This window comes from Zosterops lateralis (assembly GCF_965231275.1).
Source record: "Zosterops lateralis genome assembly, chromosome: 1".
Taxonomy (NCBI): Eukaryota; Metazoa; Chordata; class Aves; order Passeriformes; family Zosteropidae; genus Zosterops; species Zosterops lateralis.
This window is the reverse complement of record NC_139762.1, coordinates 46,903,905-46,931,388: the sequence shown is the minus strand read 5'-3', so window position 1 is coordinate 46,931,388 and position 27,484 is coordinate 46,903,905. Positions and strand designations below refer to the sequence as shown.

The window sequence follows — 27,484 nt, the reverse complement described above, 5'->3', positions numbered from 1 at the left end:
CCCTTGGCATCCATCTTCTGCAGTGACGTGGGCACAAAATAGTTTCAGTGGATTGGATCAAAGTAGAAATGACCCTGTTAGTATAGGTGATAGACATTGGCATAGAATTGTAAACAATGGGTACGTAGTTATCTGTATAAGAGGTAGCGACCTCCCATCACACAGGGGAGTCGCCTTGTGTCCGAGCTGCTGAGAACACCATGGCCGGACACAGGGGAGTCGCCTTGTGTCCGAGCTGCTGTGAACACCATGGCCGGACACAGGGGAGTCGCCTTGTGTCCGAGCTGCTGTGAACACCATGGCCGGACACAGGGGAGGGGGAGTCGCCTTGTGTCCGAGCTGCTGAGAACACCATGGCCGGACACAGGAGGGGAGTCGCCTTGTGTCCGAGCTGCTGAGAACACCATGGCCGGACACAGAGAATTGTAAGATAAGAACTAATAAACAACGCGAGAAACCAGAAAAGCAAGACCTTGAGACTCCTCATCATTCTCGCGCCGAACACCGAGCACCGAGCTCAGCACAGAACACAGAGACACAGAGTCAGACAGCAGACCCTAAATCCTTCAGAGGTCAAGAGGGAAAATCACTCCCTTCGTGCCCACACGAACCACCAGCCAGCCTTGGAATCTCGGGTGAGGAAACAACCGGACCTAAACCCCGAGAGAAAGGGACCTTTAAAGGCCATCAAAGCTCTGGCAATGAGCAGTGACATCCTCAAGTAGATCAGGTTGCTCCAAGCCTTGTCCAGCCTGTCTGTGGGTGTTCCCAGGGATGGGGCACCCCCCACCTCTCTGGGAAACCTCTGCCAGCCTTTCACCGCCTCATGACAAAACATTTCCTCCTAATGTCGTCTCAGTCTGCCCTAGTGGTTTAAAATCATTACCCTTTTCTGGGTAAGAGAAGTCTGGCCCTATTTTAAGTTCCCTGTGAGCACTGCAGCTCGGAGGTGCTCTGGCAGGCGAGGGGCCCTTAACGCGCTGACACCTCCGAGGGCCAGACGGGAACCTGGTGACCGGCCTCTCAAACCCCTTTCGGAAAGTGTGAACGATGTGAGGAACGGGCAGGGAAAAGCGCTCGGGGCAGGATAACACCTCCCTGACAAGGGCCCGCACCCCCGGCCCCCGCCAGGCCGGCTCCACCCCGCAGGGCCGGGCCCGAGCACCGCCCGCGCCGGGCGGGAGGAAGGGGAGGGATTTACCTGCCCGGCCCGGCCCGGCCCTGCAGGTACCAGGTGGGGCAGGAAGCGGCCGAGGGACCCGCGCCCGCCTCGGCGCCGGGCCCATGCGGGGAGATGGCGGCGGGCCGGGCGCTGGCCGCGCTGCTGGCCGCGCTGCTGGCCGCCTCGGCCCAGCTGCTGCCGCCGCAAGGTAGGGACGGGGACAGGGACAGGGACGGGGACAGGGACGGGGACAGGGATGGGCCGGCTCCCCCCGCCCTCCGCTCGGTTACCCCTACCCCCGGCTCCATTCCCGTCACCCCACCCGGCTGCCCCCCGGTCCCCCCTCAGGGCCGCCGGGCCGAGCCCGGTCTCGCTTCACTCGGCGGGAGCCCGGAGACTCTGCCTTATCCCCCTGTGGTGCCGCCGATTTAATTTAATTTAATAACTGTGAGTTACTTACAAGGCGTGGTGGGATAGGATCGCGCCCGCAATGCTCGTGCGGTGGGACGTTTCGGTTCCAGCTCTTCCAGTCAGAATGCTCCCTTTTCTTTCTCTCTGAAAAGGCTAACAAGGAAAAGTATCTGATCTTTACATCCTCGCTTGCTGGGGTATTGATTAGGCGAGTAACTTCACAAAGTCCTTTTCCCCGGACGCCAGAGGGGCGGCTGAGTGCTCTGTAAAGCTCCTTGGGCTGTGTTCTGTGTGGGATCCTGCAGTTGCCCGAATTTTTTTATTTATATAGAGCAATGGGTGAACCGTAGGTGCAGGGAAATGGAATGGGTTATATGCCCAGATAGTTCAATGCTCACTACCAGCTCTGCATCTCTTGAAATTCCTGGATGCTTGTTAAAATCCCGTGTATCTAACCCTGTGTGCGACCCCAAAAGAATTCCAGTCATGAACACAGGGACTGTGTGTGGTGTTTTCCTTACTTTCCAAAGCTGCTTGATTGCAAAAAATGTCCATCCTCAAGTCTAAACAGTGTTTAGCTGCTATCAGTAGTGCTTTTAAAGGACTCCTCTTGAAGTATGAGTCCTTATGTACAAAATAACTGGTGAGTTATTTGAAGTGACTGTAAATTACCTAGAGTCTGATGTGAAATTTGTGCCTTTTTAATATTTCTATTACCTTTAACTGCAGTGGTTCTGCTTAAGTGGAGTTCAGGCCATTATTATCATAAACAATACAAGCAAAATGCTTCCTTTGAAACTGGGCAGCCCCGAGGTTTAAATTTCAAGCTGTGAAGTCTTTTAAATAAAATATTTGCATTTAATGTATTGCCTCTGAGTTGGGTGAATAACAGCAATTTGCCTCTCTAAGCCTCTTCAAAGGAAAAAAGAAAGGCTATAATGCTGTTTAAAAATTGTGTTTTGTTTTCAGAGTAAACAAATATTTAAAACTTTAGATGGGTCAGCACTAGAAGCAGAGGAGGTAGACTGTCCAAGGATCTTAGCTTAATCTGGAGGAATATGGGAGAAAGAGCTCCCCAACCTCTGGCCTTGCCTTTTGGCGTATCCTGAAGTTGCTCTTTAAAGCAAAGTTAGTAACAGTGAAATTACACTCAACACCGCTGATAGACCCAGGGGTTTGTTGCTGCTGATGGTGGCCCCTCCTCCAGTCCCTTCCTTTCCAGCTGCAGGTTCTGCCCGCTGCTCTGTCCCCCCTGTCCTGTGTGCCAGCTCCTCTGTCATGCTCTCTAACTCTCTAACGTGGTGCCTTTCTCCTCTTTGAGACCCCTCCAGTCCCCCCAAAAAGAGGTGGCTCAGTCTGGGCTGCCCTTGCAGGGTGTGTTGGCAGGCTGAAGTTTGTGATGGTGAGAGCAGGACGTAAGGCAGAGGGGAATGGTGCCTTCCCAGGTTTGTTGGCACCTGAGATCTCGTGTGTCCTCCCTTCCAAGTGGGAGAGCTGCTGTTGTTACTGCACCACCAAAACTGTGGGAACATTCCCCTGAGCAAAGGTTTGCCCCGAAAGCCCAAGACAGCTCAGGTTAAGATTTTCCTCCGCACGCCCATGTAGTTTGTAATTTTAAGGAGTTCCTGTTGTGCTGGTGCTGACGTTGGTACTGCCTCTGCTCTTGCTGTGTTTTGGCTGCCTCCCTTTCAGCGAGGCTGGGTTTAAGCTGGGTGTGCACGTGGGGTGTGTGTGAGCCACACGTGGCTCTTCATGGGGTGTGGTGATGCTCTGGTGGGACTGCTACAGATTTTGGTGTGCCTGTCTCTAAAGCTGTCTCTTGTTCATCTTGGTGAAGTTCTCTCTCCTCTCAGCCCCCTGCTGCACCCTTTCCCAGCAGGTACAGTATTACAGCAGTGTTCCTCTAGGAAGGTGTAGGTCCAGCATGGCTGGTCACATTGTCCTCAGAGGAGCTTGTGGTTTTCTTGAGATGCAACTTTATGTGTAAACTGAATTATCAAATGAGAGATTGGTTCTAACTTATAGCTGGAAAATTACAGAAAGAAGTATTTGGTGTGCTGGTTGTGCATGGACGTGGGAGTGTGAACAGAGTATTGCATACCTGACCTTTGTAAATGTGTTTTCCAACTAAAAATGAGTTTCTTTGAGGCACTAATAATGAAGTTAATTAGACTTCTATGCTGTCTATGAAACATAAACGTTTCAGGTTTAAAGTATACTTATGAATGTGATAAAATCTGCATATGTATTCTGGGCTTTGTCTTTAAAATGTCATTGTTATAATAAGTGAATTTAGAGATAGTGGCATGCTGATTCTTGCTCTACCCTCCAGTTACCTTTTTCTTGGCAACTGACTGATTTGAGTCACACGTCAGTCTTAACGTGTAAGGCTGCTTCATTTCATAAAATAAAAACCCCCAAGCTGTTAGCAGGGTCATTCTGCTGCTCTGACAGCATATAAATAACTGCCCTGTTTCTTCTCCTCTGAAAGTTAGTGGAAACTGGATTGTTTCCATTCTGAATCACCATTTGTTCATTCGATTGAGACTTCTGCTTTTAAGACTACAACCAACGTACGTGTGTTGTTAGTTGGTTTGTTGGTCTTTTTTGCTTGCCTCATGCCATTATCAGTCTGGAGTGCTAACTTTTTACTCTCTAACAACTAACGTGTTTATAGTAAATTTTTCATAGTGTGTCTCAGTTCTGGTACTACTACCTTCAATTCTCCACCTAAGGGTAAGAAAATAGCCAATTTTTTTTTCTTTTCACAATTCCGGAACTTTGTGTGCTTGAGATCTTTGTTTTTAAGAGGTGAGCCTTGTCTGTGCATGGTTTTCATTCGTCTGTAAGTCTGAATGGATATAGAGGTGATAGGAAGGCTTGAGTGAGTACATGAGGTGATGGGAAAGTGAGAGTATTTGAGGATTGATACACTGAGCTGAATTTATTGTCCACAGCAGCACAAATAATCCCCAGTTTGAGTGCCTCCCCTCCACTAGAGATCCTCAGTAAGGTTTTTGTCTGGGGTTGTGTGAATGAAGTTCCTCCAAGAGCTGTACTCTTGGTCCTGGGCTTACTCATACACAAAACTGGAAGCACCAACAAATAGCAGCCACTTGGCTACAAAGTGCCCCAGAAGAAAGGGGATGTGATGAGCCAGCTCCTGAGCCTGGCTCCTTCCGTGACTGGTGTCTTTTTTGTGCCTGGGGTTGTCATTTGTTGTGGTGGCTCATCAGCCAAAAAATAATTAGGGGAAAGCATGCTGAAAAAGGTTATTTCTTGGCACTGATTCAAGGCAAAGGACTAGTCAAGGGAGAAACAAGGTGAGAGGTTTGGAGGCTGATGAATCTCATGTGCAGAGTACCACCATGGACCTGGGACACGGAGGAAGTTATTTGTTGTTAGCTAGAAGGTTGCCCTCCTCTCATTTTTATTACAAATCTGTGTTTTGTCCTGCTGTACTGCAATGAGAGTTTCTAGACAGAAACCAGGGCTTGCTCTATGGAATAAGGGAAGAACCTTTCCCCACCCTGATATCGGATGTCATTTGGGTCAGTTGTGCTCAGGCTTGTTAATTGCATATGTGATTATCTTATCTACTAATAATGTTGGAATAGAAAAAAAAGTAGGAGAAAACCTACTGAAAAATAATCTGACTTCTTGAAATATGTAATAGCAGCAGCAGTATTTTCACAAATAAATGTTGGTAGGGTTCAGTTTATTAATGTAGCCCTTATCACCCAGCCTAATTGATATTTATTCTGGTATATGTTAAATGAAAAGCTTTGTGATCCACAACTGCCAAACCCTCAGTCTTAGGCTGAGGCTGAACAACTTTGCACTTAGTGCATTCCAGAAACATTTCAAATTGGAAATAGGGGGAGGAACCATCCTATGCTGAGAGCAAAGTCAAGATATTTTTGGCTTTACCTGTGTTGACTAAAGCTATAGGTGACAGGGGCATGGCGTGTTTGCAGATTAGTGTGGATGATGGCTGAATAGCTCCTTTCTTCACCAGTTTCTTGGTATTGATCCTATTCTCATTTGCTTTTTGTAATTGCTGATGGCAAAACATGACCTTCTTCAGGTCCTGGGCAGAAGAGCAGTGAATGTGTGTGGAGTTGTAGCCCTTAGTGTTGTGGCTGGGGTGGGATCAGTGGTGGTGCTGGGTTATTCCTGGGGCTGTGGAGGAAGCTGGGCACTGCTCACCACTGCCATGAGTGGAATGTGCCCCTGAGCTGAGCTGACCAGTAGTTCTCTTACAGTAGCAAAGTCCTCCTGTTCTCCTCTGGGTGCTCCCTGGAGCTCTCCCTTTGGATGTTTTCTGGTCTTGGTGCCCTTGCAAGAGCTCCTAGAAAGACTCAGCTGCAGCAAAGCCTGTGTTAGCTAGAGAATGTGGGGAAAACAGCCTTGGATGCCAGTTTTGATCTAAATGAGCTCTTTTTTGGACTACTCTTATAAGCTTCTATTAAAATATTTTTTAAGATCTGTAATTTATAAACCTTTGCTGGACTGGGGGAAAGACTAAAGATACCGCTTTAACAAAGCACTTCCAGCACTTCCTGGGACAGCATCCAACCCACTGATGCTGCTCAGGTGTTTCTGTCAAACCTCAGCTCTGGAGAGGACAACACACCCACTGCAGCAGGGGTTGGCTTGTTGGAACCAAGCCATTAACCAGTTCCTGAAGAGCAGCTGCTGGCTTTTGGTGCTCTCTTAGTAGGATTCAGCCAGTAGAGCCGGGTCACCATCCCTGGATTCATAAACTTCTTGAATCTCTTGCAGATGTTACCATACAGTCTCTTCTGCTTCACATCTGCTTGTGCCACCAGGGTGTGAGGGAAAGGACGTGGGCTGGGCTGCACTTAGTAAATTGTTGGTGCTGGCTTTTACATCAGAGCAACATCTTGAGTTTCTGTATTGGTGGGTGACAGAGGCAGGGGTTTGCTGCCTTCAACTGAGCCTGCCTGCTGTGGGTAGTATTAATGGGACCTCCTAGAAGACTTTCACGAAGCCCTTCAGCTGAAGAATTGTGCCATAGTGTTTAGTAGACATGCATTTCAAGGATGTTTGTAAGATCTAGTCTGCCTTTGAGTGCCCAGGCTGCCATTACTGTGGAAAAAGTGATTTTTAAAAAATCTATCTCCTGTACCACTATTAAGGTCTACTTTGTCTCTTCCATTGGCCACCTTTTAACAAGCATGCACAAGGGTGCCATGGGGCAGCCTGCTTTGAGCTGTGCCTTTTGATTTCTTGGGGAACAAAGTGAGTGTGGTTACTTGATGTCTGATCAAACTCTTATTTTGGAAGGTAGAATAATGCTGGCATTTTGGAGTTTGCCCTGGATTTTCTGAGTCCCTGGCTGTGAGACAGAGGAGAGAGCAAGCTTTGATGAGTGGAAAGAGGTGATCTGGAGTTCCTCAGAAGTGAGAGATTAAGAGCTGACAGGAAGATGTTTGGCATGGGAGGGATCCCTGATTGCGAAATGTGCTTTTACACCTTTGTTAACCAGAGCCAAGACCGAAGAGCTGCTCAGACATGCTCTGAGATGTTGTCCTCTTGCTGGCTTAAGTCAGGGTAGGGATAAAAACTCTGCAAGCAAACACTCCTTTGATCAAGGGAGGCTCCTGCAGGGACCTGTGTGGTGTGAATGTTTCTCAAACCACTGTCAAATTTTCTCATCAAGCTGTGCAGACCCATGTGTCGAACATTTTATACAATATATGCTGGTGGTCAGCTCATAGACAGGGTTTGCTGAGCTCTCCATCTCCATCTTCTACAGAAGCAACAGCACTTCAGATCTGTGAAATAGGAAAAGGAATAGGAAAAGGCAGCTGAAAGTCAACAGTGTCTTTTTCCCACTTGTTGTGAAAAACGTTTCTTTTAAAAAATCTATCACACGAGTTATATTAGTGTCTTAATTATCTTCCAAAAAGGTTCTAGAGAAAGCAGTGTAAGTACAGAAATGCATAGTTGTTGGGGATTTTTTTCAGTTATTTTAAACCTGAAGGTACTTTATTCCTGCTAGGCATTACAAATGAATGAATGAACAACTTTTGAGTGAGCCACCTTGTTGACCTGGGGTGCTGACAGATCTTGTCTGGTGAACTGTGCTGGAGTGGCTTGTAACATCACTATGCCACAAGTGTCTGCCCTTCCTCCCCGATGAGGAGGGAGACTTGTGATGTCTCACCTGCTTTGCATCCCCATCCTGGCTATCAGTTCAAACAATCAGTGAGGATGAGGGGGCTGTGCTGTGATGGCTGAGGAATGGGTATTCTCCCCCAGGTGCCCTCTCCTGAGGTGTGGTTACCATGGCATAATAGCAATTCCACCATCTGTCTCTCTTAAGAGTTTACAAGCTTTGCAGATTTTATCACTGGGGTTTTCTGGGTGATTCTCTGAAAATAATCCTTTCACAAACTGTGGACCTCATATCCTAGACAAGTGTGGTGGTAGAAGACAGGTCCAAATAGGAGGAGATAATAATGTAATGTATAGAGTAGTTAACATTTAAATGGAGAAGGGTTGGTTGTAGTTTATGATAGTGCTTGTGATCTCTCTTTCGCTGCTCACAGCACTGTTCAGGAGGTGAGAGGAGTCCAAACAGTGTATGGGTCTCTGACTAACTTTGTTAAGGGCTTGAAGACTGTGAAGACAGTCACCTGGATTATATTGCAGGTGAGAGTGGAGGAGTGGATGATGCTTGGGCAATTGGGTGCTGCAGTTGAACTGGAGAATTGGACTCAGATTGTCACAGATGTTACTAAGGCAGGTGCAAAAATACTGAGTTGGAAAAGCGGGGAGACATTTACTCTTTCAAATATTCCTTGATGTGCTTTTGGCCAATTCGACTGAACTGTGCAGTGGATTGTGTTGGAGGTGATGCACCGCCACACTGAGTTACTGTGTTATACCCCTTGCTTCCCACTCTCTTGCCATGACTCCTGCAGCAGATTATGTGTAGTGGAATAACCTCAGCAGGCTCTGAGTGTGTCTGCAGGTCAGCATCCCTGCAAGGGCTTGGAAGAGGCAGTGAGCCCCCAGGAGAGCCTGCCAAGCTCTAGTGGCAAAGGACAGCGTCCCTGTGCTATCCTTGTCCTGAGCTGATGGCACGATACACTGCAGGGAACAAGCCTGTTCTCTGGAGAGGTGTGTGGGTTGTGTGGATTCAGATCTCCCTGGGGCAGAACAGGAGTTTGGATACAGGTATTTCATAATCAGAGCAAGTTGCTGCTACTCATCTTGCCCAGCAACCCGGCTCCTCCAGCTTGTGAGTGGTGGCTGAATCAGCCCCATCCAACCGGGTTTCAGTAAAAATGCCTGTCATGGAACAAGCCCGTGAGGAATGAGCGAACCAACAGTTTTTGTACGTAATTCTGGGATAAATTAACCTCTGGGATTTCATTGTAGGTTTTGTTTTCTTGGTCTGTCTGGGTTTTTTGGGTTTTTTTTGATTGTTTTAAACCATCCTGTCAAGTTGTGTGGAACGAGCCAAAGATCCTTATGGGTAAATTACTGCAATAAAATGCAGCTGTCAAGCCAAAACTAGCTGGACTCTGTTCTAGCTCCTGCTTTGTGTAGCAAAGCACTTTACAGAGCCATAAAAACTGCTGTTCTGACAAGTCCTTTGCTTGTGTATATGTACACACACTCCGTGTGAGTGCTACTGCCCTGACTATTTGCCAGCTGTCTTCTACATTGCACTCCCTCTTGTACAGGAAAAATGTCCTTTTGACATTTAGATATGCATGTTAAAATTACTATGAGATTGTCAGATGCAAACACAGTAAATAAATTTAGGCTCAACTCTTTGGAGTGATTGAATTTGTGTTTTACACAGTGCAGTTTGCTTCTAACCCTAGTGGGAGAGCTCTGAGCACTAACATAAAAGTTTGGAAGTGCACTGTTAAGAAAAAGCTGTGTTTGTGCAGAGAGGGGCATTACTCTAGTAATAGAGGGATGCTGTGATGAGACAACTCTCATGAAGGCACGTTCTGAAATGAAGATGAGCAGTAGAAAAATCCAGTTGTGGAAAGGAGAGATGTAGGTTGAGATTAGGGCAAGGGAGGCTACAAAACTGTAATTGCTTAGGGGGAAAAAAAAATAGGGTGAGATCAGCTATGAACCAGCTCAGGACTGGAGACTTTGCCTCTAATATCTTCTAGCTGAACGATTTCATTGTTGTATAGACAGGGATGAGATCCAGCTTGGCAGTGCTTCCTCATGTTGGTTTGGATATCCTGTGTGTCATCCCTGTGCAGCAGCAATAAGGCGTGGAAATTGCTTCTTTTCAGGAAATGTGTCCAGTTACTGGCAATCCTAATAAAAAGGCATGCAGTGGGAGTCACAGACAAAGACAGATTAGTGTGAGTCACGAGGAGACTCACATGTGTTTATAAAAACTCAAATAAAGGTGCTCTTTAAGTAGACTATCGTGCTGCTCGTGTGTGGCTGTAGTTTGGGGAGTTGTAGCCATTTGTTCATTTATTTTTAATGACTTTGGGATCACTGCCTATGCTTTCTGCATGATTCTTTTATTCTACTTTTCCTCTTAGATTTGATAGTCTAATGCAGCTTAGCACATCCCTAGCAGCTGGCTGCTGTTGGCATTACAGCATGACACTCTTATTTCTTGGCCAAAATTATTATCTGTGGGTTTTCATCTGTGCAAGCTGTTTGTTTATGCACTGAAGGTGTATGTTCTCATGTGGGCTTCTAGCAGGCATCTTCGCTGGCTTAATTTGGTGTAGATCTGCATCTTTCTTGCCTTGTTTTGACCCTTGTAGAAATGCTTTGCTTATTTCAAAATGTTGAAAGTTTCCGTTCTTTGATTTCAGCTTAGGGTGTGTATTTGTTTTGATTTAAAACCAGTCACATGCTTAAGGCTGTGCTTAAATTTAATCCTTATGATTTAAATTAGAGCCGTGTGCCAGCACGTGGTGGAGGAGTTCTGGCTGTTGGTGGTCCTGGTCTCTGTCCTGCCAGGTTGGCTGTGCTGTCCCAGGGATGGGAAAAGGAGCAGTGATAACTGTTAGAGAGTTTGAAACAGATTTTTCAGTAATACTTATACACTTATGAGTACGACAATTACCATGTGCAAGGAAGAAATGTCTTTTGTCCATAGTAATTAATTATTTGGTTTTTGCTATTAACGCTTCGTATCTGCATGACTTAAATATCAGAAAAATGATGACCAACATGGTCAAGGGTAGTTTGTTCACTAAGTGTTGTAAATAAAACCAAGAGAACCCAAAAAGAATCCAGAGGTATGGCAAATGGAACTCTGGGCTAGGTTGGAAATAGCATTCTCCAGAAGAGAAAGTGAAACAGCTTTTTCCTGAAGAATGAGGAAGAGCAGCACTGACTGCTTGCTTGGCTTTACTCTCTTCTTTTCCCCACCCCATGGACATTGCCCCTACAATTGTCCCCGTGTGCTTGGAAGGTCATTGTACAGGCAGTTCCCAGGCTACACTGTCATTTTTACTTCCTCAGGAAAATCCACATTGAAAACTTTTGCAAAAAGCATTTCTAAGGCACAAACACAAACATAAGGTGTGCGAGCCATTGGAAGAGGCAGCAGAATGCTGTGTAGGGTCTCAGGTCAGAGAATTGTCCCATCACTTAAAAGCTGTAGGAAAGTTACTCAGTGACTAGGTACTCACTAATGGGATTTGAGGGTTGGTAAACCTGTGGTTAAAAATGTGTGCTGCAGTTTGGCAAGCCTCATGGTGTTTGAGATTTTCATTCTAAACCTTAGATCTGGAGGCAAATAGGTAAGGCAGTTTCAAGGACTTGCTAGGTCTTTTGACTCTAAGATTGTGTAGAAAAGCTAGAAAGGCTGCAAAAAGGCTCAAGACCAACAAAACTCAGATAAACACGATAGGTGGGTGTGTCTTTGAGTACTCTATTCTGCCCTACTCCCCCTAGCAGTGGGATTTTTGATGCCTGGCATTGATGGGCCTGAAGCTGCAATGTTTCCAGTGGCAGGGACCCACCATGCTGACTGCTCAATCCCCAGGACTTTTGCAAAGCATTGCTGTGAAAATCCGGCTCTGCAAAACCTTGAGATTCCTGTAAAGTTAGGAGGTTTCTAAATCTCTCTTCAATAGAACAGATGGTTTCTGTGTGAAATTGAGTCACTAATGCAATAATAATCTGCTTTCAGCAGCTGCCATGACTGAAGTTTTGAGCTGGCTGGGTGTGTTTGTTGGGGGTCTCTGGTGTGCTTGTGTGCCATTAGAGGGCTCTGCTGATCAAGGGTGCGTTCAGACACGCTCCCCTCAACCCCACCAGGTGAGCCCCTGTGTGTCTGATAAGGATGTCCAGCAGCAGCTGGTGTGACCAGACTGGTGATCGAGGGATGCTGAGCAGTTGGACAGAGCCTGAGGCATCCTGCAGATGTGTGTGAGCCAGCTGTTCTCCTACACCTTCCTGACATGCTGCCTGATAATTGGAATGGCTTCAGGGGCTCCCTCAGGGTGCTGCTCTGCTGGATTTGCCAGTAAATCTTTTTTCATTGAGGTTAATGAGCAGGAGGATTCCCAGCCTGGCATATGGGCAGAGCTTTGTCATGCAGCCCTATGTGATGTCCCACTCAAGGCAGAGATATTTTTGAACTGAACTCCGGGTACCTGTATTTCTAGATCTTTTACTGTTTTTTATATGCATGATTCTTTTTCTCATATACACTAAAAGCACAAGTGCTGGAGACGCTGTGATTCTGTCTTTCATACACTGAAATCAGGAATGGAGAACAATGAAAACAAGCAGCAGAAAACTTACTGTCTGTTCTGGCCTCAGATTTTCACCTGGGGCTGGGGTATGGTTTGACTTCACTGCAAACCTGACTTATTTCAGCCAGGGCTGGCCTCAATATTTGCTAAGCATCCACCTGAAGTTAATAATAGTCATCTTGGATGTCCAGTCAGTGCTCTCTGGTGTCTTACATTGTGTGTGTATTTTTAGAAGTCAGTCAGGTATGAGTAATTTTTTTTTTTATAAACTGCTACCCATAAAATAAAAGGTTATTCAACAAGCAGTTTATTCAGTGACTCCAGTATTTCCTGTGAGAGCTGCTCCTGCATCTGGCAGTACTTGAGGATAGGTTGAAATCTGTGAAGTATTTCCCAAAAGCTGTGAATCAGTGATGGTTGTGTCAGAGATGGAGAGGACACACAGTCTGTTTCAGGCCACAGATGCCTCCTGTGCTGCTGTGGGGCAGCACAGACATCCTGTACCTTCAGGGAATGAGTTGTGAGGGGTGGGAGAGGGCCATGACTGCACCTAAAAATATCTGTTGGTACGTGCTTTTGGTATTGCTGGAATACCTCATCTGGCCTGCAGTAATTGTTGAGGTATACCCAGAAATTCATCTGTTACCATTGTCTGTGATTAAAGTTGAAGCTCGTTTTTTGTTTGTTTGGCTGCTGAATAAACTTCCTGAATTGAGTCGTGACTTGATGAGTGCCTGCAGAAATGAAGCAGGCTGTGTGATAACAAGCTGAAAACAAAAAATCAGGAGAACAAAAATTTGAAAGGAATAGCTGAGCTACTTTTTAAATGTGAAATAAATTACACTGGTGAGGGTAAATTGGAGCAGAACTGATTCTGCACAAATTCCCTGTATACCTCTCCTGGGCACATGCAGCAAGCATATTTTTATGTTGTTTGTGCTGGAAGAGAGGAGGCATTTTCTATACACCAGAGGCTCCCGAGAAGTGGATGCTAACATTCCTTGGGACACTGTGACATCTGTGGGGCTGTGTGGAGAGCCTGGTGTTATTCATACATGCTAATAACAAAACACCTGTATTCTATATATTTTTTCTTTCTTAGCTTCCTTTACAATCTCTCTTCATAAAGCGGACAACACCACAGTTACGATAAAACTGAGACCTGGTCTTTCACCAAGCTGTAGAATCTATGTGAAAAATGTCAAGTGGTCTGAACTCAAGATAAAACCTGGGCAGAATGTGACTTTTACTTTCTCCTGTAGTACTCCAGAGAAGTATTTCATCGCAGAAATTCAGAAGAATATTGGTAAGATACAGATTTTTAATTTTTCCCCAGTGATAATTTTCCTCTCGTCAAACCACATGCTTTTTTTCTTGCTGCTGTATTAGGCATAATACATGCCATAATCTTAGGTAAGAAGAAATCTTTGAGCACTGATAAATAACCTTGAATGACTGCTACTGCTGTGCAAGCTGAGGAAGTCTGTACTGCAGCTGGCAGAATTAATGTTGACTTGGCTGTATTGGAAACAGCTAGAAGGCAGTTTGCTGCATCAATTCCTTGCTGCCTTTTCTTTCCCCACAATTTATAAACCCATCAAAGGATCTTCTTGTTCCTGTCAAAAGCCTCTGAACACTTATAATAATATATTATGTATTTGATGAACAGCTTGATTGTGTCTATAAGGACAGCAGAAACACTGAAGACCTGCACATGTTTCTTTATCTTTAATGAGTGTTATTGAAGTGAAGAAACTGTAAATTCAGAAGTGTAACTAAAGCTTCTGCTTTGAATGTTATCCCTGGTGTATGTACTCTTTAATGGCATGAACACGTGCTACTTCTCAGTTAGATCCCAAACTTCATTGGGTATTCAGTCTTTAGTAACATCTTCATTATTTTTGGGGGTGATGTTCAAGGATAATTCTCTTCATGTTTTGGAATTTTATTTGTACGGTTCATGTGGATAGTAATGCTTACTGGATCTCATATATTTGCAAGACACACTTGATATTTCTTCTTTAAAGTAGAAACCTAGACATGTATTAAAGTACACTTATTTTGAGTGTCAGTCAGTTGTTTGGATTTTTCAGATAAAAGTTTTCTGGGTTCCCCCCAGAATCCTGCAGTGGCAGTTGTTGTTCATCTGGGCACCAAGAGAAAAACAATACAGTTCATGGCAAGCAGTAAAAAATTTAAAGATGAATGATTTGCCAGGAACTCTATGTCATGTCTGTCTGACTCATGTCATCACATGAGATGAAATGGATTCTCTCGATCTGTGATTTCCAGCTCCCTTGACACTGCATTTCTCCCTTTTGCCCATTCAGACTCTGCCCTATTCACTAAATACCTTCTAAATTCTTCAGCAAACAGGGCAGAATACTAGGGACAATGAATCCCTCCTATTAGTCAGCTCTGACTAAAGCAGGTTTATCCTGTCTATTCTGTGGGCTGGCAGTCCTGTTTGGAGACAACCTGTGACCATGTTAGAGGAGTGTCTTTTAGTGCACAAAGAGGAAAAGATGAGTGCAACCTAAAAAATGTGAAAATGGCAAGGAAGGGGAAGCATCAAACTCCCCATTTAATTGAATGCTATCAGAGTGTATCACAGCTCTTCTCTCTCTGCATTTAGACTGTGTGTCAGGCCCATGTCCCTTTGGAGATGTTCATCTTTACCCACCGGGGCTACCTCGCCTTAACAGGACTTACATCTGGGACGTGAAGGCAAGTACAAAAGCTGGACTTGAACTAAAATTTACTACCTCGTGGCTAAGACAGATTGAACCAGGAGAGACATGCCCAGACTCCATTAGCTACAACATTAACAGCTGTATTGATAAGGCCACAGTCAACATTGGCACCTTCTGCAGGAACGGCTCTGTGTCTCGTGTCAAGTTGCTGGGAGGAGTTGTCATGTCCCTGCACCTCCCGTGGCACTCACCTCTCACCACCTCAGGCTTCAACATAGCCAACAGGGCTTCAATAAAACGTGAGTACAGAGCAGTGCAGCTGTCTCCTGCAGATTGCAGCAGGATCTATTTCAACCTTTCTTCACAGCTAACCTTTCAGTTTTGGTGCTGCTATCCCTAACTCCCTTCTACTTCATCTTCTCTGGAAACTATTATATGATTTTTAGTTTGGTTAGATAGTGCTCTTCTGGAGTCAAAGTATCCTAGTTTGGTTGGTTCTTAATTATGGAAACTGTTCTGTTGCTGGTTTTGGTGTACATTAATAATTTTAAATCTCTTTCAACTTCCTAAAACTTAGACATACCTGCTTTCTTGGTTTTATGCATTCAGCTAGGTGAAACTAGGTAGTATAATTATAATGAGCCAGAGAGATTTTTCCTGGGTGCAGTGTGTAGTTCGGCATGTTTATTTTTTAAAAAAAGTTGCTTTAACTTCTGGAACCTCAAACCAATGCTTCTCTTCAGGAGAGGAATGTGGGAAAAGGTGAAGCAATGCCTGGAAGTCACAGGAGGCTGGATAAATACGTTTATCTGTTTCAACCTGCACAGTAACATAAACTGTTGTGTAATAATCCTCCTAAAATACCTGGAATATTATACAGCAGTCAATGGGTTACTCTGTGATCTCATGACAAATCTTGCTCTGCACTTGAATTCAAGTGTTGTTGCTATCCATTATAAAAGAAAGCTGGTCCAGATTTGAGCTTCCAGAACATGAGTGTTTTGTAATTCCTCACAGTCTGCACATTATCACTGGAGTCCTAGAGTGGGACTGTAATCTCTATGTACCCAACTTCACACTGCCAAGAGTCATCCAAGGATAAAGTGTCTTACACGATCTGCACAGTTCACATTTGTGCTTTATTATGCCTATTTGAGGCTCTTTGCTAGTGTGCTTTTGTTAATATAGGAGGTTTTTGTAAAGAGAGCTACATGCTGCTATAAAAGCTTGCATCTTTTGTTTCCCAAAACCCAGTGAAGCAGAAGCAGTTATCAGGTTGTGTGTTTGCTCTTGCAAAGCCAAATGTAGAAGTAGCCTTTGTCAGTAATAAAGGCTTGTCTGTCCTTGTGCTTGAAAGGTTAACCTGCTAAACTGAAAATGCATTATTAATACATTCCTTACCTTTTCTGTAATTGAAGACATAAGAATCAACTCAAGTTTTTTTTTTAGTCTGAGTGTTTTGTAATAACCTAACCTGTAGTTGGAGTGGGTGATCTCACTGTCAAAGACTCTGCTTCTGGGGTGCTAGATATACCAGTGTGTCTTCAGTAACTGGAACTTGTTTTATATGGCATGATTCCCTCCCTGTTTTAGGGTTATGCATCATTGAATCCGTTTTGAAGGGGGAGTCTTCAATCACCCTGATGTCCCCTAACTACCCGCTGGGCTTTCCAGAAGACGAGCTCATGACGTGGCAGTTTGTGATTCCTCCCAACATGAGAGCAAGCGTGTTCTTCCACAACTACAGCCTCTCCAACTGCGAAAGGAAGGAGGAGAGGGTGGAGTACTACATTCCTGGCTCCCCCAGCAACCCAGAGGTGTTCAAGCTGAGCGACAGCCAGCCTGCCAATATTGCTGGCAGTTTCAACATGTCCCTGCAGGGCTGTGATCAGGATGCCCAGAATCCGGGCATTCTTCGCTTGCTCTTCCAAGTTGTCGTTCAGCACCCACAGGTTGATGAGAGTAAGTAACTGCCCTTGTTATTTCCCTTGAACTTTGGTCCCTCCATGAGTTTAAGGAGGTTGCCAAGCAACGCTGAGGCCTGTTTTATTGCCCAGGGTACCATTGGCCACCAGTACAGCAAGGTGAGCAGTGATGCTGAAATTTGCAATGGAGTATTTAGTGCTGCTGTATTTTTTACACTGTAACTTGTACGTGGAGACTCTTTTACCTTTCCAGCACCTGAATCATGTTATTGAAAAATGCCTTTAAGTGTTTTGCCTTCAGACATGAGACCCAACATTTTAAAGGTCATTCTTAAAGCATGAACCCAGTTTTTGTTCCCTACATGAGCAGTTGCACTTGACAAGGTTGAACCCGCTGTTGCAGTAGGTAGCAAGATCTGTGGCATTAACTGGTGAAATGAGAGATGTAAAATTGTCTCTGTATTGCTAATGGCATCAATATGCATATTCCCTTCCTTTCTTCCTTCGAGTTTTATTTTGTTTTCTAGAGGAGGTTAAGCATCAACAAGTGTGAAGAAGTAGCATTAAACACAAAAGCTGTCAGTAAGGTATTCCACTAATAATATCCCCTACATATTTGGATATTCTTTACATATCTTTCTCTATACTGAGAAAATAATTTTTTTTGTTGTTTTCTAGCCCCAAATTCAGATTGGTTTAGTACAATGACTTGTAATACCAGAGCATTTCTCTGAAAAAAGAAATGAAAGACCTGTTGCGGTAATGAGCCATGGAGTTAGTGAGTTAGCCTCTGACCTCAGTTCAAGGTAGAGGTTTATAATCAAGGTGCACTCACTGCAGAAGAGCAGGTGGAGGAAAGTCCACACTTGACTGCCATTGTGTCAGGAGCTACTTAGAGGCTTTCTAAGTAATTTTAGAGAGAATAAGGTTTGAATGGCTTGTGCCCTGAAGTCACATATCCAGAAAGGATCTCTAGCATCTCACAGTTACAATTCTTTGTTCTTTGTCTGTCTAGCCTGGCTCTGTTTATGAACAGCAAATCCTCACAGAATTGTTGTTAACAAAATTGTGTCTGCTTACGTTTATTGTGTGTTGCATCTTGGAAGCTAGACAGAATGAAAACATTATATTCAGTTAATCAGCTATATCTCCCTTCTTTGAAAAGCAAAAAGAATTTTAATACATTTATGGCCAGTAGACAAGACAATAATCATGTAAAAAATTAAAAACTGGTTGTCATTCCTTGAGTGAAATGCAAGTAATAAACCACTTGGATTTAAGAGACAACAGTGGTTTCTCTAGGGATTTTATAGGATTTCATGATTGATTTTGTAGTTATATAAGTCCCATCAAAGATTCAAATTCAGCCCTCAGGTTGCCATCTGCAACATTGCTCTTATTAAAAATGCATTGGTATCTGCATATTCTCAAAGCTTCCCAAACATTTGGGTATTCCACAGCTGTCTGTGGTGCTTGTCATTAAATAAGAAGAAAATATAGCTCTTTCCAGTCACAATAACTTCTTGATCTAACTCTTCCTGTGTTTAGCTGCTGCAGGAAAAAACATTCTGAAAAATTATAACCTTGGGGTAGGAGTCCTAGGTTATGTGCTTGGTTGTGCCAATGACTTGGATAATTCCATGTGACCACTTGCCTTTTTGTCTGCCCAATTTCCTACATTAATAATATAGCTTTTTAGATTTTTTTAGGAGAAAGCTATTTTATTCACCTTTTGTGTTTGACTTTGAGATCTGTAGCTAAAGCTAAAACCAGAAAATGAAGAGTAGTAATAGAGTATGTGTGCATATATAAGTACACTATTTTTTCCCCCTGTCCTTGGCAAAATCATTGAATGGTTTGAGTTGGAAAGAACCTTAAAGATCATCCAATTCTGAACTGCCCTGCCATGGGCAGGGACACTTGCACTAGGCCAGCTTGCTTTCTTTGACATCAGAGAAGGTGCCTTATTAACAGCACTAGGATGATGTGTGGATCCAAAATCTATCTTTCCGCACGACAGTCAATCTTTATGAACTACACTTGCATTTTTTCTCTTTCTTTCTGTTTTCTTCTTTTAGATGTTCCAAGTATTTGCTGTAACAGCTGCTCATACAATGGGGTGAGAAGAGGTGAAGAAAGTTCTGCTTTGCACTGTGCTTCTTGCCTGTAATTGCTCTGGGGTGTTTCTCATTGCAGATGTCACCCATTTGGTCGACCTGAGCAAGGAGAAGAACATGACTGTGACAATACACTCAGAGGGGTGGCCCAGCCACAGCCCCCTCATGTCAGAGCCCATTTGCCTGATCTGCAAGGATCCTCGCACCTGCGACCGTGTCTTGACCCTGACCTCTGGTGCTGTCTACAGGATCTCCTTTCTGTGCAAGGACTTGTCCCGGCTGAGGATCACAGCTGAAAAAGGCATAGGTATGACAAAAGTGGCTTAATGCTGTTCCTTAGGGAATGCTTTTGCATGTTTTTCCCTGGGGGTCAGCCAAACCTGCTCCCTTGCTTTGGCTTTAAATGGATTGAGGTTGGAAACCAGCTGTTTGCCAGCCAAGAGATGGGTGCAATGAATCTGGAGGTGACCTTGTTCAGCACATTGTTTTACCTTTAAGAACAAGAACTGTGTAGCTATTCCTAGAAGGGAATACATAGAAGTCACCTAAGTCACTGCAAAATATGGAAACAGAGCCAGAGAGCCATAAATCTGCCCATGAAAATGCAGGACGAAGGTTATCAGGAGTGCATCTTGTTCTGCATGCATGTCTCTCCTTAATGTAGGATTTTCCCAAATGCTTTCAACTAGAGGTAGAAAATAAATTTAAAGTATCAGTACCTTGACTAGTCTGCAGCAGTGTCCCAGTCAGCAGGTAGATCTTGAGTGAGGGCCTTTGAATATGTTTCTGTTTGTTTTTTTGGTGTCCTGCATCTGTTAAGGAAAATTCTTTAAATACAAACAATACATGTTTGGATAAAGGTTACTAAGAGAGGATATTTTCTTAGGTAGATGCTCTAATACCAACCTGAAAGTACTTTGCGTGTGCCCAGGTATTTCCTCTGCAAGAAATACCTGACCCTTGGAATTTTGTTTTTGGTTTTGCAGGCTGTATGGATATTCGTTGGTGTCAGAGGAAGATCTATTCCCTTTCAGTGCCCAAGGCTATTACCCGATTGCCAATTCGACTGTATAAATTTATTTGGAACCTCTTGGCTACTGATCTGATCAACGTAGAAATTATGTCTCCGTCCTTGAAACTTCAGCAGCACGTCCCAGAGCAGAGGTGCAACACGAGCTACAGTTACAGCATTGTTAGTGCCACCCCAGAGACAGAGCTGAATGTTGGTGTATTCTGTCCTGGTGGATCTATTGAAAAGATTCAGATGAGGAATAATATCACTATATCTTTAAAAACATTTGGTAGAGGATTTATCAATGAGTCTGTCCCTCAGGATCTGAAAATGTCTTTTGTGCCACATATTAAAGGTAAGGTAGTGGGTTTTATACTACTTTGTTGTACAGTGATCTCTCAATAGGCTTATTAAAGCACATGTGGATAAACAAAAATTAAGAGTTCAATCTTTTATAGATTGAAATGGCTCTAGGACTAGACTCTAGAATCAGTCTTTTTCTGAACCAGTGATGCAGTTTATTTTGGGAGGAGAGAAGTAGCTTTGTATTCCAGGTAGTGGATAGTTGATTGTGGCAAATTCTGCCAGTATGTCTGTGTTTATTGCGATAACTCTGATGAAAGGATAATAATTATCAAAACTAAGTTTTCTTTTCTTCTCTCCCTTTGCTACAGATGAGTGTATATTCACCGTGAGTCCAAATCCAAAAGCTAAAGTTTACCTGCAGACTCCCAACTGGCCTTACGGTTTACCTCCTTACGTTTCTGTGTCCTGGTTCATCGTTGTGCCCAGCAGGCAGACTGCCCGCCTGGGCTTCTCCAAGGACCGCATGGGCATCGCCTGCGAGACGGGCCGTGCCTACGTCAACATAAAGGAGGAGCTCCTGGGAGCGGAGGAGGTCGTGCGCCGCGAGGACGAGCTCCTGCCCCAGCCCCGGAACATGTACCACAACTTCTGGGTGAACGTCTCCAACTGCAAACCTGTGGATAAGACACAGCTGACCTTGCAGTTCTGGGTGACTTTTGCTGACAAGCAGATAGGTGAGCCCTGGAAGGTTGTGGTGGTTCGTTTTCTGCTTGTTTCCTTGCTCTCCCTTGGGGTAACAGTAGTGGGTGGTGGGAAGTTGGATGTTGGGCGGTTTGTGAGATTCCTGCCTTTGAAAATGTCTGTCCTTCAAAAATTTCCAAGAGTTTCAGCTGGGCACTTCTAGGAGCTGGGGAGGAAGGAGGAGTTTTAACGTGGTATGGTTTTTTGTGGGGCAGGTGGTGTGTTTCTGGGTTTTCTTTCATTGACACAAGAAATGGCTAGGATCGAGGTAGTAAGACTAGATTTCATTTAAAAAAAAAAAAATTTAGTTTTTTTAATTGGAGGTAACAGACAGAATGTATAATAAGATCAAGTGATGTTTTTCCCTTCCAGGGTCACAGACCTAGTGAACAGCTTGGGATTTGATTATGCAAACTTATTCATCCAAGTAGTCCTCACTTCATGTTAGCAGTTTAATTAGTCTCAGTGTTCACATGAGCAAGAAATCGTCCCTAGGATAGGTCCAGCCATTTAAGGGAGATTGGGCCCTGACTGCTAGCAGCACATTTTGTGTTCTTGTTCCCTTTCATCTCCCTGAAACATAAACAGTTTTTTAAAAAAAGATGAGGGGACATTTTTAAGATAGGCTGTGCTTATGTAAATTTACTTCACATTTGCAATTTCTGATTTTTTGATTTTTTCCTTCTTTTTTAAAAAAACGTGTACTTCTTTTTTAACATGCAGCATTTTTCTTTGCTCATGCATGGACTTTCCTAATCAGTTTTATGACTCCTAGAAAACCCCAGGTCAGCACAACCTGTGTATTTCAGAGGAAGGCATGGTTTTGAGGGGAAGCTGTGGAAATGTCACTATTTCTTCTTTTGAGTCCTTCTCTCTTTCTTTCTGTGCTTTCATCTCTTCCTTGCCTATTCAGCCAGAGATGTGTGAGGTGCTGTGGGTAAGTTTAGCAGTGCATGAGCTGTATCAAAAACTCTTAGGGGTGGATGGGTTGGTTGGGTTTTTCAGTTGTGCTCCACTGCCAGCAGCAGGAGTTTGTTGTTGCTTGGCCTCCAATCTCTTGGAAATTGCCTGTGGCAAGTGTGGCTTAGGGCCTCCTGCTCTGCCAGCAGCTGCCTTGCTTAGTAGCTTTTGAAGGGGTTCAAACCCAGACAGATCTTAGGAGAAAGCTGGATGTTTCTTTCTTTGCTCAGTGTCCGTATTCCTTGTCCGTTTGCAGACCTTGGAATCATTCTTGCCGTGGTGGCCGGGGCTGTAGTTCTCACAGCGATTGGACTGACCGTGTTCTGTGTTAAGAAGAAGTAAGTTTATAATTCAGCATGTGTAACTTAGCAGTTCAAGAAGGCATTTTTGGAGAGCTGCTGGGCCCTCTGTTTCATGTGCTGATACCCTTTGAACCAGGGTCTAAAGCATGAGAGAAGGCATGGTGGAAGTAGCATGACCCTGGGAATACTTCTTTATTCTAAATTGACTAACTTCAGGAGCAGAGCAGCATTCCTGGAGTCACATTACTTCAACCTGCAGAGCAGTGCTTGCCCTGGTGTTAAGTGCAAGCTCTTGGATATACTGTAAGTCAGGTGTTGGTTGGACCTCCTCAGCAGTCCCAGCAACATGAAATCCCAATGAATGTGGCTGTTGTCTGCATGATTCCACTCAAGTCTTTGTTCAAACAAGCTGTGAACTGACACAGATACACTCAGAGCTTTCATTCATCTGCACAGCCTCCAGCAACTTCTGGAGTTTGCACATCAAGTGGGAACAATTTTCTGTGAGATGAGCCCTTGAGGGAGAAGTGGGTTATGCAAAGCTTACATGCATGGCATTACTCATATGAACAGAGTCTGAAGTCATTGATAGGCTGGGCTTTCTGATATATATGCTCAGTGCTGTCAAGGTGGTTGGGCCCTGAAGCTGTAGAGCTGGAATGAATTTATGCAATGGGGTGACTAGTGCAGTTAGGGGCACATTTTCCTGCCACACAGGAAAGATTTTACAAATATAGGCTTAAAAGTCTACTGTTCAGCCTTTGTTCTTTCCAATTTAGGGATAATCACTTAGAAAAGCATAATTAAGAAAAATTCATTTGACTTTCATTTTACCCCACTACCTTCTTGTCTTCATTAACACAGTCTTGTTTTTGTGGGGATCTAATGGTCTCTGAGTCTTATTAATGCCAGTGGATGTTGTGGGACTTGGTACAGTGCACAGCCAGGACCCCAGTGCTTGGGAGACCATTGGAGTTAATCTTGCAAACTTCAGGGTCAGCAGAGCAGCAGTGAGTAACCAAAGAGTGTGAAGTTGTTTTCTGCTCTGTTAAAAAAGAATGTCTAGTCTCAAGAATTATTTCTCCCAAAATTGCAAGTAAAGCCTTTAATCCAGGTAGGCTGCCTGACACTTTGTGGTTGGGATGAGTGAACAGAAGCTGTTGTTATTGAGTTCCATCACACCAGACGTGTTGTTCTTGACCTGTTGACAATTTCACCTCTGTAACAGGAAGAAGAAAACCCAGAATCCCATGGTGGGAGTGTACAATGCTAACGTGAATACCCAGATGCCTGGAAAAAAAGGCTTATTTGGAAAAGGGAGACAAAACAATGAGTCTCATGTCTATGCAGTCATTGATGATGCTGTGGTCTATGGACACTTGCTGAAGGAGTCTAATGGCACAGTCACTCCAGAAGTTGATGTGTACCGGCCTTTTGATGGACCCATGGGTAGCTTGCCACCTTCTCCACCTCCATTCTCCTTCAGAAAAGACATTAAACGCTCTTCTGTCACTGAGGAGGAACCTCTGCCCCTGATGGACATAGACCAAGACACTTACACATTTGCTCATCAGAAATCGGGGCAGTCAGAGGACAATGGAGATGCAAATAAAAAGGATGAGGGAGATACAAGTGTGCCCTTGCTGGAAAATAAGGAACAGGATGATTTAGCAGAGTAATTTTATGCCAGGTATACCAGTTGCCTGTGGAAACACAGGTGTAAGGACAGTGGCCTAGGAGAAAAACATACTGAAGAGGAGTGTTATTTTTAAATATGTTTTTATGTTGTTTTGTTTCCTGTGTGTGTTTTCAGTTGTTTTTTGTCCTTTTTTTTTAACTTCAGCTGTTGATAGCTTTCAGTTTTAAAGTGAACACCTAGCAAACTCAACACCAGTCAAGACTCTCCAGGACTGGTTGTGAAACAAGTGCCAAAGGTGTGCTTCTGCTTTTTACTATGAGAGCATCAGGAAAGTTAATTCCTAACCACCAGCTTAAAACCGGCCAAAGATGGGAGGAGAGTGTTCTGTCCAGTGTTTCCTCCTCTCACAAGCCATTATTTGTGTGAGTGGTGGTTGGGGACTCCTAGAAGATGCAGATGCATCACTGTCTCAAGGCAGCTCCGGGTTGCACACGTCCAGGCAATCTGCTAGTATCTGACCAAAGGTGGGGATGCTGTCCTTTCCATTGCATGCAGCTTGAAAATCCATCAGATTTAGCATGCCAGTGGCATGTGAGTGTAGTGAAAAACCATGTATGCTGCCTGGAAGAGCTCCAGGCCTGTAAATCAGTGTCATCACTTGAGCTTGGGCTCTTCTCTTTCAGAAGATAAGTTATGAGTTTTCTCTGATTTTTGACTGATGTTGTTATACTTGGATTGCACTGTGTGAGCTTACACCAAAGACTATTTTATTTGCCCTTTGATAAAAACAGTTTCAAAAGTCTAGACCAATTTGTGGTTCTGTTCTGGTGCCTGTGACATTCACATTTTACTAATACCTTGCACTTTTGGTTCAAGTGAGAGTAAGGATTCAATAAAGAAATAATGATGTGGTCATTCAGCTGTTTACTAGTGCTTTTCACTTCACCTGTTACTAAGGTTTAAAATACAGGGTAAAGAAATTTGTTTACAGCAGCTGGTGTCTCAAATGCAAAGAATGAATCCATAAAAAAAGGCTAGATGTTTAAATTTTTCTGTGTGTGTGTGTATCAGTCTGAATTAAGCAACCATGTTATGATGGTGGGGCAGTTCTTGACTTCTGGCAGAACTTACACTTCAGATGTCTAGCTGCCCTCGAAAGGTCTCCCTTGAAATCAGGTCTCATTTGAAGTGCTGTAGTTAACATGCCCCTCAGTGTGTGCCTTTGACAACACAAGGGTCAGATTCTTGTGGGAATGAAGTTGCCTTTTATATACAAACATCTGCCTTGTCCAGGTGTGCAGTGTACTGAGGGTGTTTGTAATTTTGTGTGCAGCACTAGACTCAAGGACTGGAGAATTTCTCTCCAAATACCTTACCCTGACTGTTTCTGGCCTAATAATACCCAGAGATGACATGAAACTTTTAGACAAGTGTTACATGCAATGATGCTAAACATATAATAGTATTTAAAATTAAAATGCCTTTATGAGAAACCTTACTGTTTGCATTAAGTAAAAATGTGGATTTCTTCCTATGTTAATTATGCTGGCATTGCTCATTGACTATTTGTTGAAGTGTGTGTATTTAACAATGTGTTAATACTGCTTGCACTGCTACACAATTCAGTATAAAGTCATACCTGACAGTTTTCTGTAGCATATATCAAAACACATGCCAGCTAAAAGTGCCTTTAATTGTTGCAGGTATTTTCCTGCTCATTTTTATCACTTTCAATACAGAAATGTATATTCCTAGATCTCTGGCTACTCACTGGGTTCACGTATTTTACATTGTACTGGATCATTTTGAAGTCATTTGACAACTTAAACTGATACCAGTATTGCAGCAATCTTTTTTCCTCAGGTAACTGAATTGCCAAAAATATTTTTTATCAGAGTAGTCCAGTTGTGCACTTGTCTGGTCTATGTTTCTTGCTTCTGTTTTATTGAAGTCTGTAAAAGAAATTCGAGGTTTTCTCATCCCTCTTGCTCAACTTCTGCAGTTCCTTAGATGAAATTTTTGCTTCATGTTCCTTGTAACCAACGTGAAGAAAACATAATGGAGGTTGGGCTTTTGTTCACAACCTCTTGATCCTTGAGAATATGATTCTTGTTGACTGATACTTTTATGTGTTCTTTTTTAACTTGGCTTTTCATGTGGAAATATAAACCTTAGTGTACAGATGTTCCCAGTCTAAGGTTGACTTTCAGTGTGCTTATTTGGTGTGTTTAAAGAAAGAGTTCAGGCACAGATTTCAGTTTGCTTTACATTAAGAGAAAGTTGTGACTTAATTTTTTTTTTATTAAGTAAATAAATTATAATGCAACTGCCAACTGGAGTAATTAATGTATCTCCTTTTTTTGTGTATGTGTGTGAACTCAGGCTGAAGTATTTTGATTTGTGTATTTCATCTGCCTTTTGGTAGCTGTGCCATCACCCTGGACAATAGGAAAGGGTTTCTGGGGAACCTGGCTTCCTGGGATAATAAACTGCTCTCTGTGCATGTCCTTATTTTTGCATAGCTGGTGATACACTGTTAATAACTGTTTTTAAAGCATGTGTTCAGATCACCGAGGAGAAGGGCTGTAAAATATTTGTAGATTTCATATAAAAATAAACAGTTCAGTGGCTTCTCAGTAGGTCGAGATGTTTGTAATTTATTCATGGCCAACTGACACCTACAATTGAATTCAAAATTAATTTCTTTTCAAGGATAATGGCACATTTTATGAACAGTCCTTCAGCCCAGCAGTGATCCTTATGGAAATGTGTGAAGCCCATTTTGTTTTAAATATAAGCTCATGGAATCAGTACATACTGATTGCTCTTTTGGGGTATTTATTTGGGGGCAAGTTCAACACACCTTACATAGAAATGTTTGAAATCCTTACTACTGAGGATCCCAGTAATTGGCTGGGGATGGATCCTAGGCTTGATAAATGAGATCTCCACTTGAAAATCTTGGGAAACATGGCAAGGACTGTCCAGTCCCTAGGCCTTCTCCAAAACTGCCACTTAATACAAATGTAGATAAAAGTGCTTATCATTTGTATTTTTCACTGCAATTGTGCCATCCTGGAGTAATTCCCTGGCAGTGGTCTTTATCTAAAAATGAACATTTCTAAGTCTAATTAGCTGTTAATTAAAAGGTAGGTGTCCATAGGAGGACAGTAGTTGCAGGACTCCTGGCCCAAATGCAGTTTGCTTTTGAAGAGCAAGGAGAAGCTCAGAGTTCTGTTGCCCAAACCAGCAAAGCTGAAAAGATACTTCTTGCTTCTTGGGCTTGAATTTGTAAAGTTTGGACAATCATGAGCTATCAAAGTAGTCAGTAATTGCTCAATTTTTAAGCATGTTTCTGTATACTCTAGTTAAATTTCCAGATAGATCAAAAGCCAAGTTACTATTTTGTTGCATTACAGCAAAATTTGTAGAACACCAGTAGGAAATGAGAAAGTTTTTATTGTCAACACCAGACTTACA

At 43.4% G+C, this 27,484-nt stretch overlaps 1 protein-coding gene across 1 annotated transcript; it reads left to right on the top strand.

Annotated features, from left to right (window-relative positions):
- Positions 1-1,294: 1,294 nt before the first annotated feature.
- On the top strand, positions 1,295-26,322 carry CDCP1 (CUB domain containing protein 1; the record flags this gene model as incomplete). Its single annotated transcript, XM_083884646.1, has 9 exons — positions 1,295-1,370; positions 13,439-13,615; positions 14,945-15,301; positions 16,596-16,964; positions 19,124-19,351; positions 20,031-20,411; positions 20,731-21,096; positions 22,320-22,401; positions 23,594-26,322. The coding sequence occupies 9 exons, from the start codon at positions 1,295-1,297 to the stop codon at positions 24,042-24,044; spliced, it is 2,487 nt and encodes an 828-aa protein (XP_083740772.1). The 3' UTR covers positions 24,045-26,322.
- Positions 26,323-27,484: the final 1,162 nt, after the last annotated feature.